The sequence below is a fragment of the Phasianus colchicus genome, chromosome 5, assembly GCF_987193195.1.
Source record: "Phasianus colchicus chromosome 5, bPhaCol1.hap1.1, whole genome shotgun sequence".
Lineage (NCBI taxonomy): Eukaryota > Metazoa > Chordata > Aves > Galliformes > Phasianidae > Phasianus > Phasianus colchicus.
In genome coordinates this window covers 50708404-50727997 of record NC_143440.1, presented here as the reverse complement: position 1 = coordinate 50727997, position 19594 = coordinate 50708404, and the positions used below count along the sequence as shown (strand labels likewise).

The 19594-nt window shown below is 43.3% G+C and overlaps 4 protein-coding genes across 17 annotated transcripts in view; 3 read left to right on the top strand and 1 right to left on the bottom strand.

Moving 5' to 3' along the window:
• The first annotated feature begins 127 nt into the window (after window positions 1-127).
• HSP90AA1 (heat shock protein 90 alpha family class A member 1) lies at window positions 128-7440 on the top strand. The gene is made up of 11 exons (XM_031592984.2): window positions 128-288; window positions 1548-1706; window positions 1798-2164; window positions 2614-2747; window positions 3213-3521; window positions 4104-4269; window positions 4533-4723; window positions 4846-4993; window positions 5817-6085; window positions 6195-6528; window positions 6701-7440. The coding sequence occupies exons 2-11, from the start codon at window positions 1548-1550 to the stop codon at window positions 6808-6810; spliced, it is 2187 nt and encodes a 728-aa protein (XP_031448844.1). The 5' UTR covers window positions 128-288; the 3' UTR covers window positions 6811-7440.
• A 144-nt stretch (window positions 7441-7584) lies between these two features.
• On the top strand, window positions 7585-11551 carry LOC149917918 (uncharacterized). Of its 2 annotated transcripts, XM_090141635.1 has the most exons (5): window positions 7585-9145; window positions 9716-9872; window positions 10265-10331; window positions 10579-10715; window positions 10971-11551. In XM_090141635.1, the coding sequence occupies exons 3-5, from the start codon at window positions 10271-10273 to the stop codon at window positions 11478-11480; spliced, it is 708 nt and encodes a 235-aa protein (XP_089997761.1). In that variant the 5' UTR covers window positions 7585-9145; window positions 9716-9872; window positions 10265-10270; the 3' UTR covers window positions 11481-11551. The 2 variants fall into 2 exon arrangements, with proteins under 2 accessions (XP_089997761.1, XP_089997760.1); XM_090141634.1 differs by lacking the exon at window positions 9716-9872.
• Window positions 11492-19005, top strand: LOC116228841 (uncharacterized). Of its 13 annotated transcripts, XM_090141622.1 has the most exons (7): window positions 11492-11576; window positions 12999-13956; window positions 14462-14619; window positions 14978-15045; window positions 15447-15500; window positions 16640-16723; window positions 16888-19005. In XM_090141622.1, exons 2-7 carry the CDS (start codon window positions 13952-13954, stop codon window positions 17428-17430), a joined length of 912 nt encoding a protein of 303 aa, XP_089997748.1. In that variant the 5' UTR covers window positions 11492-11576; window positions 12999-13951; the 3' UTR covers window positions 17431-19005. The 13 variants fall into 13 exon arrangements, with proteins under 13 accessions (XP_089997748.1, XP_089997750.1, XP_089997752.1 ...); XM_090141624.1 differs by lacking the exon at window positions 11492-11576 and having other exon boundaries at window positions 11644-13956; window positions 14480-14619; XM_090141626.1 differs by lacking the exon at window positions 11492-11576 and having other exon boundaries at window positions 11644-13956; window positions 14476-14619.
• Window positions 18841-19594, bottom strand: part of DYNC1H1 (dynein cytoplasmic 1 heavy chain 1) — a 44961-nt gene continuing 44207 nt past the window's right edge. Inside the window, exon 78 of the mRNA XM_031592983.2 lies at window positions 18841-19216. Within this exon, the coding sequence (XP_031448843.1) occupies window positions 19088-19216 (129 nt within the window). The 3' untranslated portion in view covers window positions 18841-19087. The remainder of the gene's footprint in view (window positions 19217-19594) is intronic.

The window sequence follows — 19594 nt, the reverse complement described above, 5'->3', positions numbered from 1 at the left end:
CGGCGAACGCCCGCGCTCGCCCCGCGCTCTGACGGCGTCCTTTCGCGGCCGCTTGCTATTGGCTGAGCGAGGCTCGGCCTCGCCCCGGAGCGGCGCTCTGCCCCGCCCCCCCGCCCCCTCCCCCGTGCCTGTCAGTGAAGGTTCCCGATGGTTCTGGAAGGAGGCGGCGCCGGCTGTATATAAGGCGGGCGGGCGGCCGGGGGCGCGCACTAGTGGAGGCGCAGCGCTGAGCTTAGAGAGCGTTTGCTGATTCTGTGAGGAGACCGACGGCCCTTCCCCGCTGCTAAGGTGAGCGGCGGCGGCGGGGCTGCAGCCGGGCTGCGGGGGGGCAGCGCTGACAGGCAGGGCGTTTTCGTGCGGCGTTCGGCGGCGTCTGTGTGCGGCGGCACTGCGGGGTGGGGGGGCGGGGAGCCGCGTGGTGCGAGACGGTTCTTCTGCTTGTAGTTACAACGCGAGGCAGAGTGGAGTCGGGGGTGTAAAGCAGGCGGAGCGGGGAGGTGCGGGTGTGCTGTGACCCCCGTGGTAATTTATTGCTGGCGGTGAGGCTGTGAGGCGAGTGACGGCACGGCGGGCAGCGCCTGGCGGGCGTTCCGGCCGCTGCTGGAGGAAGCGACTCGCTGAGGGCTCTCCGTGCGGGCGCGCTTTCTCTCAGTGGGGCGAGAGCTGAGGGCGCTGGGATGGCGGTCCAGCCCAGCCGTGCAGGCAGGGCGCTGCGCGGGGTGCGGGAGCCGCGGATGGCGGCGCGGCAGAGCGGGCGGGGTGCGCGCTGCGCCCCGCTGCCGGCGGTGGGTGGAGGCGGGGGGGTGGTGGGAAGGCTCTGGCAGTTTCTAGAACCTCCGCTGCTTCCGGCGGGAGCCTGCAGGGGGCGCTGCGGGCCGGCAGTGCCGCCGGGCGACGCGTCCCGCGTGGAGGCGGCTGCGCCCGTAGCGCTCATCGGCGCTCGCTTCGCTGCCGGTGTCGGGCGGGATTGCCGTGCTGTGTTTATTTTCCGTTCGTTGCGCTCCGCTTAAAGCGGGGTTGCGGTTGAAGGTTTTTTTCTGTTGGAGTTGTATTTGACCTTTCTGGGAGAAAACATCTCTGTATGACCGGGCAGTGCGTTCATTCGGGCCGTACGGGCGCGCAGTGCGCACTGAGTGCTGCGAGTCCCGCGTGCCGCCGGAGGTCGTCGTTCATTGAGCAGAACGGCAGCTCGGGAGAAAGAGAGCAAGTGCAAATTGTAATGTGCTGCCTATAGAATAGCGCAGTTAGCATCCCGAATATCTGGCCAGGTTTTCAGTTCTATTTTTATTCTGTGTAATCTACTGTAAAATGGCATGTTAAATAAGTGCAAACTGAAGCGTACATTAAGAGCATATAATTAAAACCCCATTCAGTTTTTGCGTTTTATCAGAACTCCTGGGTTCTTCCTGTAAGTTCCTTTTATATGTCTCCCTGGTGCATCAATTAAAACTAAATAGCTAATGACTTGAATTCACAGTGCCTTTAAGTGTGTATGTGCAGCAAGCCAGAGTTGATAAGCATTGAATTTCACCTTGATTTCTTCACAGATGCCGGAAGCTGTGCAAACACAGGACCAACCAATGGAGGAGGAAGTGGAGACCTTTGCCTTCCAGGCTGAGATTGCTCAGTTGATGTCTCTGATCATCAACACTTTCTACTCCAATAAGGAAATCTTCTTGAGGGAACTGATTTCCAATTCATCAGATGTAAGTATTTGGGCTCTTAGACTGGCTCATGTTCATAGAACTGCCAAAATTTTTAGGTACGGGGTGTTAGAGCTTGCTTCTTCTTTGATAGGCTCTGGACAAGATCAGATATGAGAGCTTGACTGACCCAAGCAAGCTGGATTCTGGAAAAGACCTGAAAATTAACCTGATTCCAAACAAGCACGATCGTACTCTGACCATTGTGGATACTGGCATAGGGATGACCAAAGCTGACCTTGTCAACAATCTTGGTACTATTGCCAAGTCTGGTACCAAGGCTTTCATGGAAGCACTGCAGGCAGGGGCTGATATATCCATGATTGGTCAGTTTGGTGTTGGCTTCTACTCTGCCTACCTCGTTGCAGAAAAAGTGACAGTGATCACCAAGCACAATGATGATGAGCAGTATGCTTGGGAATCATCAGCTGGAGGATCTTTCACTGTCAGACTTGATAACGGTGAGTGTCTGCTCAGCTCAATTCCTGAAAGGTTATTAGCAAATGATTCAGATGTCTGCTTACTCCATGCAGTGGAAGAAAACAGTTGTAGCAAAACAGATTTAGTTTGAGTAACTGTTAAGATGTGCTAAGGGAATGTCTGAAGTAAATGGTGTATAGTAATAAAGGCTATTCTAAAATTAAACATGGAAATGTTTTGCTAGTTTCTGCAAGGTGTCAGATGAAGAGAGTAATTACTAAAATGTATTCCTTAAAAGGAATATGTTAAAAATGCTGAGTGCAATGTGTCACCTGTAAGCTTACTTTAGTATAGGGTCTTATTTTACTGGGGATAAAGAAATTCTTGGTAAAGGAGGATGGTGTTTCAATCAAATATTTGTAGAATTTATCACAGCTTGGTTTGTGCGTTCGTACTTCTGCATAAGTAATAGCTGTACATTTCATTCCAGGTGAGCCTTTGGGCCGTGGAACAAAAGTTATCTTGCACCTCAAAGAAGACCAAACTGAATATCTGGAAGAACGGCGGATCAAGGAAATTGTGAAGAAGCATTCTCAGTTCATTGGCTACCCTATTAGGCTCTTTGTACGTACTTTGAAATACTACATAATAAAGTGCAGGAGTTAGAAATAGGCAGTCTGCATACTCTGTTGCAGATTCTGCATGGGTGTAGCTCTTCAACTGATGTGATGCTGTTAATTAATGAATTAATTTTATAAGATGAAGCTAAAACAAAATGGAGCCAAGCCAAGTAGCATCACCGTTTCCAAACAGTTCAAAACTTAACCGCACTTACATAGATTCTTAGTGGAAATAAGTTACAATGCAGTACAACAGCATGAACTGCCAGAGAACCACTTGTACTGAAACACTGCTAAATAGTGAAATGTTGTGTCTTGAGTCTAGGACAAAAACTGAGCATTGTGCTTGTTTGTATGTAGATTTAATTGCAGTTTGCTTACCTACTTAGGTTGTAGCTCATTACTCAGTTTTAAGGCTGCACATGAAAAAATTGGCGTATTAAGTTCCAAGTGATGTTCTCTTTCATAGGTGGAGAAGGAGCGCGATAAGGAGGTGAGCGATGATGAAGCTGAAGAAAAGGAGGAGGAAAAAGAGGAGAAGGAAGAAAAGACAGAAGATAAACCAGAGATTGAGGATGTTGGTTCTGATGAGGAAGAGGAAAAGAAGGATGGAGATAAGAAGAAGAAAAAGAAGATCAAGGAGAAGTACATTGATGAGGAAGAGCTCAACAAGACCAAGCCTATTTGGACCAGGAACCCAGATGACATCACCAATGAAGAGTATGGGGAGTTCTATAAGAGCCTAACTAATGACTGGGAGGACCACTTGGCTGTCAAAGTATGTTCTTGTTTGTCTTTCTATAGGCACTATCTTTTTTTTGCCACTAAAGCCAGTATCATAAATTGTTTTGAGTATTGTTGTAGAAGTTGCTTACTATTAGGGGTGATACTGTTTGTTCAAGTGCTTACATTGTGAGATGCTTGTGCTACATGCTTGTGCTTAGGCAACTTGTAAAGTTTGTGTTTAGCATCTTCAACAAACACATTTGTTTCTGTTTATTGCTAATGTATATATAGGAAAAACATTTGCATTTATCTTAGTTGGAAAATCTAATTGTAAAACTTGAAAGTAGATCTCAAATGGAAACTTAGCTGTTGTTTTGGTTTGTAGTTCAGTTTTAAAAATGGGGGCATGGGTGCAGTTAATCTTTCCAGGCCTTCATGGTTGAAGGTGCTGCACAGTTCACAGTTGTTACACATCCTGGCAACAACTGAATAGAATTCAGATGATGTTTTGGAGAACATGCTCATCTTTCTGACCAGTGTCTTGCTTACTGCATTAAATGCTGTTTTTTCTTTTTTTTTTTTTTGAAGAAAGAGACAAATCACATTTCTGAAAAATGGTTTTGTTTTCTTACAGCACTTCTCTGTGGAAGGTCAGCTGGAATTCAGAGCTCTCCTGTTTGTCCCACGACGTGCGCCTTTTGATCTGTTTGAAAACAGGAAGAAGAAAAACAACATCAAGCTGTATGTGCGCAGAGTTTTCATCATGGACAACTGTGAGGAGCTGATCCCCGAGTACCTGAGTGAGTGCTACAGAAAAATATTTCTAAGAATAACTAGAGAAACTGCCTAGCAAAGCTTATGTTTAAAAGAGGAAAATGGGGATGGAGGAAGGCAGAGTTTTTGGGAGTCGAAGTATCTGGGCCAGTTGAAGAAAGCACAGCTTGTTTGGTATGAAAATTCAGTAGAAGTCTCTTTAAAATACAGAGCAGTAAAGCCTCTTAGTAGTGATAGTAAATTTTAGTTCTTTAAAACCTACAAAAGCTAATTGATGCTTTCCTTCCAGACTTCATGAGAGGTGTTGTAGACTCTGAGGATTTACCTCTGAATATTTCTCGTGAAATGCTGCAACAAAGCAAGATTCTTAAAGTGATACGGAAGAACTTGGTGAAGAAGTGTTTGGAACTTTTCACTGAGTTGGCTGAAGACAAGGAGAACTACAAAAAGTTCTACGAGCAGTTCTCCAAGAATATCAAGGTTTGTAGTATTCATTTATCTTGGTTGTAAATGGTACAGATTTCTTTAATACCACATTCTGAGCACCCTACAGCTTAGTATTTAAGTAAGCATTTTAGTAGTTCTTCCTCTTACTTCTGTAGCTTGGTATTCATGAAGACTCCCAGAACCGCAAGAAACTCTCAGAGTTACTCAGGTATTACACTTCTGCATCTGGTGATGAAATGGTTTCTCTGAAGGACTACTGCACTCGCATGAAGGAAAACCAGAAACATGTCTACTACATTACTGGTGAGTTGGCAAGAAACGCCCTGTGAAAAGCAGTTAGGTAAGGTTGTTGGGATATGATGCTCATTTTCTTTTACTGCTGCAGTGCTTTGCACATGATTACTTGTCAGTGTTCCAGTTATGCAGTTGGTTGTGATGGAGAAATTCTGGCATGTATTAGGAGAACATGAACTTTTCTGTGTTCTGTCATACTGGGTGATTCCTATAGTATTTTTAAAATAAGTAGAAGTTGCCATGTAGAATGGGACTGTAGTCAGTAGCTCATAGTATGTTAATGAGCTCAGCAGGGCTGGTGAGAAGTAATGTTTACTGACAGTGCAAACTGCACTCCCAGACTTTGCAAGGTGTCCTAGGGCTAGGGCACTTCCTCTCATCTAACTTGGGCTAGTTGGAGCATTAGCTGCTCTTGATGTGTGTGCAGCATTGGTCTGCAGTGTTACAGCTACTCTTCAAGTATTGCCTTAGTTTTGAAATATGATGTTCATTGTCATTGCTTCCTTGAAGGTAAGGAGGAATACGCCTAAAGCTGGCTTACTGACAAAGCTAAGGGTGTAAAGTGCAGCAGTTAGTTTATGCAGCTAGTTTCTTTTTTCCCCTGTGAGCTCAGAAGGGTTGGAATGCCAAACATCTCTTCAAATTAAAACATTGCTGGAAAGGCTTAAGTCTCACCAGGCTAGCAGGATCACTTCTGTGGTTTGTCATAACTTGTTTTGTCCCTAGTAAGAGCTACTGAGCATCATTGGATTGTATAGCCTCTTCCAGAATACAGTTTGGTATGTTAAAGTGCTCAGGCTAAAACAGAACTTGACATCCATGCTTCCTGCAGGTGAGACAAAAGACCAGGTGGCTAACTCTGCTTTTGTGGAGCGCCTTCGCAAGCATGGCCTGGAAGTGATCTACATGATTGAGCCTATTGATGAATACTGTGTGCAGCAGCTGAAGGAATTTGAAGGCAAGACCCTGGTTTCTGTAACAAAAGAGGGCTTAGAGCTTCCAGAGGATGAAGAGGAGAAAAAGAAACAGGAAGAGAAAAAAGCCAAGTTTGAAAACCTCTGCAAAATAATGAAAGATATCCTTGAGAAGAAAGTAGAAAAGGTAATCGCTGTTTTGTAAGTTGCACCTTGGCCAGTCAGTGGGATTTTGGTTCATTAGGAATGTTGAAATGTTAAGCTAAAAACTTAAAATTTTATGTATGCTTTCCTAGGTGGTTGTGTCCAATCGCTTGGTAACTTCTCCATGCTGTATTGTAACAAGTACATACGGCTGGACTGCCAATATGGAGAGGATTATGAAAGCACAGGCGTTGAGAGACAACTCCACAATGGGATACATGGCAGCAAAGAAGCACCTGGAGATCAATCCTGATCATTCCATCATTGAAACACTGAGGCAGAAGGCAGAGGCTGATAAGAATGACAAGTCTGTGAAGGATCTTGTCATATTGCTGTATGAGACAGCTCTCCTGTCCTCTGGCTTTAGTTTAGAAGATCCCCAGACACATGCCAACCGCATTTACAGAATGATCAAACTTGGCCTGGGTAAGTTGGAAATCTCTTGTTTCCAGTAAACTCTGGGTGTGTTAATACGTGAGTGCCTTCTGAGTACATGGAGGAGTGAGGGTGGTGTAGAAACCTTCAGGCCATAGAAAGTGCTATGGAAGTAAATAAAGTTCCAGGATAAGCATTCATGGTCTTCGTGTTTGTTGCACAGGCATTGATGAAGATGATACTGCTGCAGAGGAGGCCAGTCCTGCAGTTACTGAGGAGATGCCACCTCTTGAAGGAGATGATGACACATCACGTATGGAGGAGGTGGATTAAAACAGTTTACAGGAACTCATGAATGTTTCCTTGGCTAATATGAATAAGTTATATTTTGTATATTATGAATGTTACCTGCCAAAAAAAAAAAATCTTTGACACTTTTGTCTGCATTCCCTCTTTATATTTATTTTCAAAGATGTTATACCTTTATTTTTGTTACATTGCTTTTTCAGCTGATGTGAGATACAAATGCCATTGAGGGAGTATTTTCTTTAACTCTGTACAACCCTAGACAGGCAAGTAAGGAGTAGTTATTTTTGTCTGTATTAGCTGGTTTGCAGGTGGCAGGGTTTTTGACTTATTCTTAATTGCCAGAAAAGTAACAAAGACGGTATGACATCTGGGTGTTCAAGTTTGTTTAGTGTTATACAGCTCTTCAACTCTGAATATGTCTAACATAGAGTACCTAGTAACTAGGTATCTATGAGAGCTGACACTTGGGGAAGCTTTAACCCTTTTGCTCCTAACAAGGTCTTGATGTTTAAAGTTGTTTTTTATACTGTTCAAGGATTCTGGATTGCACTCTACCATAGAATAGAATCCACTGTAAATCTCTATTGTGACTTATGCAAATCTGCATGTACAGTTCAAACCTAGAACTGTAAGAATAAAAGTGTTAAGAATGAATTGTCACTGACTTGTCTGTTAATACTGGGAACAAAAGCTGCTGGTCTGAATGGGTGTTTTGGATTTCAAGTATTAGATATCCAGAGTTCATCTTGCATGTTCTGTAGTGTCACTACAAACTGATGTCACATGTTGGAACAGTAAAAGAGGCTAATACTATTTTAATCTCTTCTAAGCAGTGCTTAAAATTAGGTTGAATAGATGTCATTACCAGTACTTGTAAGGCAGAAACAGGCTCCTAAAACTGCAAGCCTTGTTCATTGTGGTGTACTGGCAGTCAATTTCACATGCAGCATTAGGCTGTCTAATAAATTGTACAGGTTTGGTACTCATCTTGGTCTGTCTCCTCCTGCCTATTTACTTCAATATTTTTCACATCCCTTGTCAAGTTCAGCTCTGTCTGTGCCTTGGGTTTCTTGGATTGACACATGCAATGTTCCTTTTTTCTTCCCAGGCTACACAACCCTGTTTCCACTTCCTGTACTTTTCTGCCTTTTTACACAGTTTAAGCTGCAAGTCCTTGTTCAGCCAGGCTGGTTGTTCACTGACTGTGCTTGTTTTCTTCTGTTGGTGGGTGGGAGAGCTCTTGCCGTTCCAGAAGGGCGTTCTTAAAAAGCTGTTCTCTTCTGTGCTTTCAAGGGCAGTTTGCCAGGGGATCTCACCCAGCAATTCCTTGAGCAGCTGGAACTTGGCTCTTGTGAAATTCAGTGTCCTTTGCTTTTTGCCAGTTTGCATTCCTCCAGATCACAAAACTTCATCAGGGTGTCGTCACTGCAGCCCGGGCTGCCTCCAATCTTAACCTCTCTAATGCTTTCTTCTGCATTGGTGAGCACCTCAGGTTGGTCCATCTAATACCTGGACCAGGAAGTTTCCCTCAGCAGATTCCAGGAATCTGGATTGTCTGCCACCCAGTGTGCTGCTATCCCAGCAGATAACTGGGTGGTTGAAATTCCCCATCAGGACAAGAGCCTGTGAGCTGTGATACTTCTGTAGTTGGAGCAAGGCCTTGTCAAGGGGTTGCTTCTGGTGAGGTGTTCTGTAGCAGACCTGAACTACTGGATGCTCGATGCTCTTTACTGCACCAGTGCCTTTGGTGAGGCATTCCTCACATTTGCTGGTGATGATCTGTGCTGTGAAAAGGAAATGTCATCTGTTCCTTAAGTTAATGATATAAACACCTTCAAAAAAAAGTTTCCCAGTTACTCGTGGTTGGTTGTGCTGTTTGTCCAAAGTTTGCAGAGCTGTTGCAAAACAGCTAGAGAAATCAGTAATGGTTGGATATCTGCAACATGTGAGATGTTTGGATTCCATGCCTGTGTAATTTCCTCACTGCTTAATGTCCAAAATACTTGAAGTCCCAAGTATCTCAAAAGTCTACAGGTGCTTATTGTGTTAGTGGAAGAGAGGCAAGGCAAAGATAAGAAATGTAAAAGCATAAAATGCCGTGCATTTCTGTTCTCTGCCCAGCCTGGAAATGAGACAAGATTTGGTCAGTGTGACTATTTCTATTTAAGTTTCAACCTTAAACAGCTTGACTAAGATGAGATCTTCCATGGAAAGAGAATGTAGTTGAATGTGTAGGAATGAATATGTTGCTATAGTAATGACTATGACATCAAAACAGGCACCGTCTTGGCTCCTCAGTCACACACTTAAATGTGTCCATCAGCATTTTCAACCATGGGTAATACAAACTGATCAAAAGGTGAAGGTGCTTCTCCTTAGTGATTGAATGTTGAGAACTGCATTAAACATCGATTTCAGTCCAAGATCTCACTGGCATGTGATCTTAATGTTGTACAAAGGGCTTAGAAATACTTGAATTTTAAGATAGCTGTGTCTTATGACTAGAATCTATTCTACAAGATCTTCATTTAGAAAAAAAATCTTTTTGTTAGTAAATAAAAATGTAAAATTCATAATGGAGGAGGGCTTTTCCCATCAAATCTTTAAGCTTTTACCTCCCTTGGAAATAAGTTAGAAACACTGCTTAGAGTTTACAAGTTGACGTATTCTAAGCAGAGGTGCACAACAAAATTCAGCAATGGCAGTCCCAGGCTGGATATGGCTCTGGGCAGCCTGGTCTGGTTGGCGACCCTGCCTGTGGCAGGGGGGTTGAAACTAGGTGATCATTGTGGTGCTTTTCAACTCAGGCCATTCTGTGATTCTTTGAAAAGGTCGGATGCCAAAATAAAAAGTACTTCTGCTTATTGAAGCTTCAGTACAGTGGAGCCCACCACTGAATAAGTGATTACAGTGGAATTCTTTTTCACAGCTTGGCCATACTCTCCTTGTGTAGAGATTATGTTGCTGACATTCAGGTTCTGCTGAAGTTCAGAATGTTCTGTTGATGCTAGACTTTGTTATCAAGCTTAAGGCACTAGGATGCTGCATTCAGACGTATGTGACTCCTCTGCTCTCAGAGTAAACTGGTACGTGTATTCTGGATTTTTGAACCTTAGCTGATGTTCCTGTTCCCCTTGTGAAGGGCTCACATCATTGCATGCAGTAAAGCCCAGAGTTTGGTGATGGAAGAAAAGTAGCTTTCATTGTCTTAGAAACTAATAAAAACATGAACTCCATTGAGTTCCAGGCATCACGAGAACAGGAGTAGAAAAGATACAAGAGTAAACTGTGTTGTTTCCTCACTGAGAGAGAGAACTGGATTTATGAAGTGCATCTCAAATACACTAATTGATAGACCACAGATATAAACACTGTTTATATAGTTTTCATGAGTAATGATTTATCTTACAGAGGAAGAATATTTTACTTATCAGTTCACAGCTGATCTGAGATGTTCATTCACCTTCTTAATTTGTAGTTGGAGATGATACAAATTCTGCAACAGAAGCTTCAGCAAGTTCATCATTTTGGACTAACTTCTACCTGTGAGTAAATCAAACTTCACTTACTTCAGATTTCCCTATTCCAGATTTCTTTAGGGTAAGAGCACCCTGAAGAGGGTGACATGAACTTCAAATATGATCAAATGTTCCTGATAGTTCATTATGAAATAATGTTTAATAGTTCTTCATTTAAAACAAAGCAAACCTTACACTGAAAAGAAATTTTAGGCCAAGATGTATCTTTATGGTGGTCAGCTGTATAAACGTTGTATTTCTAAAAAAAATTAAGGTCAAGAAAATGCCTGGCAAATAAACCTCCACTGCAGTATGGCTGGTCCAAGGAGGAGGAGGTGTATCAGAGCAGCATTCAGTGTCTTTAGCAGCAGCATGAAGATAAGACGGAGGCATGCGTTCTTTCATACCAAGGTGCGGTTCAGATGGGATGGTGAGGAAGAGGGTGGGCAATAAATGCTGTATGTCTTTTTTGCCCCACTGCACAGAATTCTGATTTGAACAATTCCGTCATTAAAACAGAGGCAAGCTTTTATTTATTCTGTGCTTTAAAATATAAGAGTACAATATCCAAGTGAATTTCACTTTTTTCTTACCTATTTCTGGTTGATTTTCAATTATACTGCCCAGATGGTAGAACACACCTTATTGAAAGTCATTTTATTTCAGTTCTTAGATGTTTACTGCAGTTACCCAGAAGACAGCTCACACTACTCAAACTCCAGTATGAATGTCACTAGTGGTAAGCGTCGCAGAGGAGTTAAACTTGTAGCAGAGCAGGACGTGTCACAGGCAGTAGCTTTGGGAGATGCCGTCCCTTCAGAAGATCAACAGTTTTTTCTTACACTTGGAAAGGCAGTTCTGCCAGCTAGAGAGTCCCACAGCGATATCTATATGGCACCAGAAGATGATTTTAGAACACCAATGGAAACAATTGCTGAGGAGAAATCTGCTTTATCAACATTCTTGGTGGAACTGTATGAACCGTCTCAGAAATCTGGAGCTAGGTCAGAGGCTGTATGGCCCCAGAGGCCTGACTGCTCCTCACCCATGGATATCGAGCCATCTGAATCTTTGCCATTTCTGGAGAACTCTATTACAGCTGCTTTGCTACCAGAGTGGGACAGCAACACGCATGAACAAATAGCAAATGTTTCCAGTTCTGCCATGTACCACTGAAAAAAAAAAAAGAAAAACTTCATGTCACCTAAACGAGGCATTGCTGTATTAATAACCTCTGTAGTACTTTGTCTGGTCTTTAATGCACTGTTGAAGGTATTTATCCTAGCTTCCTTTGGGCAGTGTTGGAGGTTGTATAGTAGAATGTAGGCTTCAAAATCACAACATCCCATTTTTAATTTTTCTCCTATAAGTTGGATGAATCTGTACACAGATCTTTGTCAGCTCTCAGCTGACGTGTTTTCCAAGAACGAGTCCAAAGATACCATGCTCCATTCCTTAAGCAAAGAAGTTATAAGGGACCACCAGCTTCAAGTACAGTGGGGCCAGTCTTCCTAAACGTCTGCTGTAGAGCACAGATAGTACCTTCTGTTCTCCTTGTGAGGAGAGTGCAAGTTGTACTTCTTGATGGCACAACCAAGCAACGTTTCAGCAATTCCAGGGCCAGAATGTCATGGAACAACTCTGGGAAACAAAACCAAATGTTACAGTTGTTGCACAAGGCAAATCCCTGATGGAGGGTCATGCTAGTTCAGTGAAGACATTCTTTGCAGATACTGATTTAGGCACTTAGCACTGTCAGCATGTACTGTAACAGTAGTTACCAGGTGCATCCTTGCAATCTGAAATTAGATACAGAGCAGCAGATGGTACAGACTGCAGCATTCATGGAATGGCATCATGAGAACTGAGTTTTCTCCTTGCTCAGTTTTCAGTGGCCTCTTGTTGCTTCATATCTTCATGCCACTTTTGCCTATGCAGGACAGGTGGATTTTGAGATCCACAGAACTTTGATATGTTGAGATAGGAGCAGGGTGCATCTGTCCTGTGCTATTGCCTGAACACTGATGTCACCTTGAAGTCCTGTCACCTGCAGGATCCCACAGACCTCTGTCAACATGAGTGATCCCTAATTTTAAGATGAAAACCCTTCATATTTAGGCTGTTGGTAACAGCAGCGGCCGTGAATCTAGCCTGAATACAAACATTTCACCTGGAACTTTTCTATCTCTGCAGAGCATATGTATTAAGCTTAATGTAATGCCTATAATTTGTTGAAGGACTATGTATGTTCCTGAGGTAAATGGGTTTTGGAAAGTTTGCTAAAACTGGTCACCTAGTCAGAAAAAAAAAAACAAAAAACAACTACATTGCAAGAACTCCTTTGTCCTCTCAATTTACAAAGCCCCATTCAGATATTATGCCGTCCAGCATTCAGTCTAACAGTGCAATGACTATAATGTTGAACAGAAAAGGTGAAACTGCAGAAAAGTGGAAAATTGATCTTTTTTTTCTCTTCCAATAATTTCAACATATCCCTTGATATTCAGGCGTGAAATCAATTGGGAGAAACAATTAAAACAAGCAGTATGCATTCCCAGCACAGGCAGGCATGTATTCAAGCAAAAAGAATTCCAGTTTTGTTTTTGTTTTTAAAGCATGTTGGTTATATGAAAAAGGGTTTTAATAAGAGGAATCTACATATTCATCCTCTAATTGTCTTTTTTGCCTTCCAAGCATCCTAAATACAAGAAGCTGAGGAAGTGACAGGGAGAACTGAGGCAGCCAAAATACCATCCTCTCTCTTCTGACATCAAAGAGCGAAGGGGATGCGGGCACTCTTGGAGCACTACATCTTCGGAACAGCATCTGCCTACTGAAGAAATTTATGGGCTACTAGAAAGCCATATTCCAAGTCAGGCAAAATACTTCCACTCTGGTACTTGTGAACAAACTTGGAAGTAAAACAGCAATAGCCCAGCCAGCCTTTAAAAATTCCTTCTCCCAGTGGAGAGGAATAGCATGGCTTTCTGGCTTTATGTCTTTGCTGTATCTACTGTGAGGATGTATCAGTGCTGTCAAGCAGTGCTAATTCATTCCCTTTGTGAAATCATTTCTCCAAGATAATGAATTAAGACAAAGAAAAGTCATGAGCACAACCTGTCTTCTCAAACTCCTGGTTCAGGTCTCCAGCTCGCGCTGCCTCTGAAGGACAAGAGAAAACCAAGAATCTTAAAATCTTGTAGTTTGTATACCACAAAGTACCAGCAGTGGATGTGGTCCATAAGGACTAGTAGAGTAGATTGCTCCAATTGCAAGTGAAATAGAAGCACTTTCAACTACAGTGCATTCCCATTGTGCATTTCTAAAATGTTTTATGGCTGGAGGACATGAGTCTTACTGTCACAGTTTCACCTGTAACAATTCTCCTGAGTCCTACCTGGTGGGGACTGACTGCTAACAGCTGTTGCTCATAGAGCATCAGCAGCTGATTTGGGGCAGGCCTGTGTAGAAGAAGGGACTCTGAGCCATGTGTGTGTGGATGAAAGGTGATGGCTATATGCACTCATTGAAGTCAGCTGGTACTACAAGCACTGACAAAGCACCTCTCGGAGCCTGCTTCAGTGGTGTAGGAATCTTTGCAAGCCTCTTCCTGATAAAAGGACCTAACTGTTGGATGGCCTAGGCAGATGAGGTAAGGAGCTGGAAAAGGAACTGGTGGGGGAGAAAGGAGGTGTGTGCAGCTCAGCTGGTGGCAGGAGTAGAGTGGGAGACTGCTGTGGGCTGCTCTGCTGTCTCCAGGGTCTGACTCACAGGGCCTTTTTGGACTGACAATTCGTGGTGGGCATTTGTTTCATTAAGGCCTTTGCACACTCTGGGCTGTTTCCTGGGGGCTGTGTGACTGACATGGGGCTGCAAAAAAATAAATGAGTGTGAGCAGAGGGGGAAATGGAATGTAGCATTTCTGGCTGCTGGGCCTTGCCAGCTCAGCTGTAGATGCATGTGCTTGAAGAATTAGGAATGTTGTGAGTAGGGTATATGAGCTGCTGTGCTATTTTCTATGGGCTTCTGCTGCAGGTCTATGTGTGTTCTGCTCCAGTGAGCTTGGTTTGAGGAGGGGTCTGCAGCCTTCAGCTGTGGCGCAGAGCACTTTTGCAGGAGGCCTCACTCTCCTCTTTGTTACATCCCTTTTAAAAAAGATGTTTTCACGTAGATAGAGCTGAACAGAGAGGCAGGTGTGAGCTGGGGCCTGGCAGCCTAGGCACATCGAGCTGCAGCAGGATGGCCTCGCTGGAGAGAAGGCAGCGGCCGAGGAGGCAGCAGCGAGGGGGGCAGTACGCAGAGGGCCTGGGCGGAGGTGAGCAGGACTCCATAGGGAGGGCTGGGTGCAGGACTGGCTCTGAGCATGGCTTTATGTTTGCTGGTCTTGTGTCTTGAGTACAAACACCTCTTTGGTGATTCTGGAAACGTGTAGTGCCTTTTTTAAAACAACTGAAATCCCCTTATGGAGTGTAAGCTTCTTCAAAAGCTGTCCAGGGTAGTGGGGGGTCACCATCACTGGGGGTGGGTGTTCCAGAACCATTGAGACGTGGCTCTGAGGGATGTGGTAAGTGGGCATGGTGGGATGGATTGGGGTTGGGATAGATAGTCTTAGTGGTCTTTTCCAACCTTAATGATTCTATGATGTGTTTTCCTTCCCTCCCCCATTCTGTTAGATGCTCTGAAAATGATGGATTCTGTTAAAAGCTTGGACTGTATAGAAAAGCTGGCACGTAAATACATGGTAACTTTCTTCTAATTGCTGTTTCTTATCTCCCCATTAAATTACAAAATAGATTGTGCTGGATGCTTTGGTGCAGGGAGCTGTGCTGAAAAACAGCTGATGAGGAACATCTGTGAATAAATTGATTCAAATGGTGAATGATTTAATTCACCTGCAAAGAAGCAAAAAAAAAAAAAAAAAAAAAACTTTGGGGAGGGGAGAGTCTTCTGCTTTCCATGGTGTCTTGCCCTGCGCAACCCAGTCAGTACCACAAATGTGAGGTATCCGAGAAGCCGAGCAGCTTCCTGTGATGAAAACTGACTAAACACAGGACTTTGGGCTCATACATGGCCTTCAGCCTCAACCTGAGGCTGTCTGAATTTCAGCTACAAGTGGTGCTTCTTTCTCTTCTTCCTCTGCAGCAGAAGTGTGTGGTGGAGTCAAGCACGGAGTCAGAGTCTGAATCCAGCGTGGAGGTGAGGACCAGATTCTGAGGTGTTTCCATGCTGATGAGCTCTTCTCCCCCTTTTGCTTTTAACAATTAGAGCCAAAGGAGTGGTTGCTGGAATTCCAACTGTACAGAAATTTCAGGGAGAGAACAAGCAGCAGTTTCAGGTTATACCAAAATGGCTTCATCAGTTCTCTGTGAGGGTGTGCTTACAGCAGATCAGGGCTGTGTCTGGTGGTGGTGCTTGGCAGGGTTGCTGCAGGAGCTCAGCCGAATACTCATTTCAGATGAGATGGGAGAGAGCAGAGCTGTGGCAGTCGGTTGTGACTACTGATAAGTTCCTGAACTGGCTGTCAAACCAGTGTGGTTAATATCAGTAGAAAAGAAACCAAATGCGTTCTGGAGTAGAGAGCTGCCTTGATTTTTAGTTTCACACCCCTCATACATTCCTGTTCATGATGTGTAGCTGAGCTCTGGTGAATTTGTTCTGTTAGCCTCCTATGTGTCAGAGGAGCTACAAAGCATAGCAGAGTATAATGGAACTTGCTGCTGTGAGCTCTGGTCTCACTGTTCAGGTGACTTCATATAGATAAGTGTCTATCTGAGCACTTCCACTACGCATATGGAAATGCTGTGTGCAAGATCTGACAAGAGTCAGTTACAGGTGCAGTGCTGAGAGTGAGCATTGAAGATCTTATGAGCATCTTGAAAGCACTGAGCTGGCCATGGCCATAATGGAAGCTCCTGTGCTGAGTCATGTAGCTCAGGCTCTTGCTCTGTTGAGGATATCAGTGTAGTGATAGTACACCTCTAATGTCAGAGAGCAAGTGACCTAATTTGGAAGTAAGCTCTCTAGCCTCCAATTGACAGCTTTTCTACTGTTAGTTTATTTGTAATTTATTTTTTTTGGTGGTAGGATATAGTTACTCATCATTCTCTTCATAGTCACATCTGAAGTGCTCTCCTCAGTTCCTCTACTTTAGGCTTTTCTTTTTTTTTTTTTTTTAACCAGGCCTGTAGAAGTTATACTGACACATTTTTATTGTCTTTTGAGATGATGGGACAATCTGGCTTCCTCTACGTTTTTATCTGCTTTAATATTACTTTAAGTGATCAGTGACTCATAAGAAGATGCCTTATAAACCTATGTCAATTTCCCTTAAACAGGTCTTGCATAACCCACTTGCTGAAGGACTCAGGAAGGCAAGAGACTCCAAGGGACTGCAAGTAGGTTCAGCTGTTATACAGCAGGTTTGTTCTCAGTGTTCCACTCAAAAATTAAAATGGAGTGGGAATGTGTGGATCAACAGAACTTCCACACTATGCTCAAGTGTTTCTTAACCCTGCTGTACACCTCTGTATTTTTTTTCATACAAATAAGCATCCTCCATGTTCAGAGAGATCTTTGTTTTCAGTTCTTAGATCCTTATGATGGTGATTCAGAAGACACATCCACTCACTCTGATTGTAGCTTGAGTTCTCTAAACAGTATAGAAATTGCACCGTGGATGAGCAGTGGTCCAAAAGCAATGGCTTTGGAGGATGCTGATGCTTCAGGGAATGGAGAGTCCTTCCCTCAACCTCTGGCGTGGCTCTGCTCAGAAACTAAAATCAGTGATGTTCACAGCCAGAGAGTAAATGATGGTAAATCTCCCCTTGAACTTTCTAGCCAGCAGAAGGATTTCCCAAGAAGCCTGCTGCAATCCTCTAAGCTGAGGAGAGACACAGAAGCACTTCCCTCCACATGGCTGATGCCTGACCCTTCCTTACTGATGGGTGTTAATCCTTCAGCCCCCGCTCATCTCCTTGCAAGTGCAGGTGATAGTTCTCCACAACCCCTGCAAGCAGATGACTGTGATGGTACCACTTCCAGACAACCACTTATTAAAAGAAAAGGGATCACCATTTCAGAGAGCGCTGGTGAAAAACTACGAAGAAAGAAAATCCGTGCCATTTGATTTAAGGTATGAATTAAGTAGTTGGATGAAGTGTTTCATTCTAGCAGTCAACCTGCTAGGTTTCTTTTGCAGACAGCACCTGAACAAGCTTCAGATGATGATACAAACACAGTTGCACTGTGTGCTGCAGACACTGAGATCCATCTTGAGAGGATGGAACCAATTAAGCAAGCTTGTGTGGCAATTTAAATGAGAATTAGATGAGCTTTTTCCAGACTCAGCTGTGATTGATGCCTGTGTGCTACTTCAGTGTCTGGGCACCAGATTCCTGTGTGCTGTGTCTGGAAGCATCCGTTCAGCTTTGGAAGTATTACAAGGGTATGTTGAGGAGGGAAGAACGAACGACTGAATTGCAATTGATTTGACATAGCTACTGCTCTTTGTTTTTCCCATCTGCTGTATGGCAGGAGGGAAGTAGCTGTATGGTGAGTGAGCCTCCAGGTTTGGCTACACACACTATTGCACTGAGCTGAATTGTGTGTATCTGAAGGCAATCTAGTTTCTTTTTCCTTTTATCACAGCAAAGTTGATTTGTGCTGTTAATGTACTTGTCCCTACCTCTTTGCACATTACTTTAGGTATATATTGTATATATTCTCACTATGCCTGCCAGTTTAGAACTTACAGTGCAAAGCTGAACCCATTAACTGGAACTAATCTTCCTTTCTAAGAACCATGACTTTATATTGCTGCAGAAGTGCTGGATGCAGATGGGAGGTCAGCCAGCAACAGTTCTCTGATCTCCCTCCTTGATGATAACCTTTCTGTATCGTCCTTTCCACATAAATGGACTATATCCACAGAAGTATAATTGTCTGAAATACGTTGGTACCAACTAGCTGTGAAAGCATTCATTCTGTATGACTGGCACAGAATAACATACAGACTTTCTTAAAAATTCTAATAAAGATGGAAAACCCCTTGCAAGTTAGAAGCTTAGTAGTATTTTACCATTCCACTACTCGAAACAACTACTTTGCACATGCATCTCTGATCACTTCTTGACCTAAAGAAAAATGAAATGGGAGCCTTCAGCCACCATAAAAGCAGCTTAAGAGGAATGCCTCTTTTTTTTTTTTTCTGCTAGCCTCCCTGACAGGAATGTTTTTATTAAGACAGCACAGCTTCTGAATGCATCCCAGTAGCGTTGTAAAACCAGAGCCAATTTAAAAGTAATTCACTTGTTATCATGCTTCGTAACAGATGACATCAGGCCTTGTGTCTTAGTGCATCAGAGACTTGTCTTTCAGTGGTCTTGTTTCTATGCTTTAGTTACAGAATTAGCTGAGGGAACCCTATGAAGATCAGCAGTATACCTGAATACCAGGTTATTAATTGTTATTCTCTGGAAAGACTGTAGATACAATTTTTCAGATAAAAGTCACCATAATAATTCCAGGCAGTCAGAAATCTTGCTATAAGTTTTATTTCCTGTAATATTACCAGCAAATCTGTTTGTCAGTAACCATCTAAAAATCTCATTCGGTATTCCTTCAAACAAATCTAGTCCAGCAGCTTTCAAATTACTGCTCCCCCCTTCTTCCAATTCAACTTCACACAAAACCACCTGACAACCTAACCACATCAACTACAACATCTAGGTGAGGAATACACAAAAGAGTGATGCTTATTACAGTATTGCCAATCTGTAAGTTTTTCACTCAGTGCAGAGAACTGCAACACCGCGTTCGTAGAAACTACGTGGATCTTCCTTGGTAGCTATTTCAAAATCAACCGTGAAAATCAGATCAGCACGAGTGAAGTTCAGGTAAACGGGTAATGTCACCTAGGGAGAAACATGAATACAGAAGAGTTATGTATGTAGCAAGGTAGCTGGAGAGGGGAAGAAGTTCCTGTACTGCTTAGTAGTATTTATACAATGGGAATTCAGTCAGTATTCAGCGTATGAGACCCAGTACACAGATATAACAAATTACCTGTAAAGGATAGCCTCCTTTATATAAATAAGTTTAATATCTCCTGGACACTTCCTGCTTCTTATCTAACTAGACAGGAAAGACCAGGCCCAGTGTTGGGTCTGTCTGTGGTTAGTCTAGAACTTTCCTACCCTGATACTGACAGTAGTAGTAAAGAAACAACTCTATCTGTGCTGCAGAAAAAAAGGTAGCCACAGTGCTTTAGCACAATAATTCTAGTTGGACAG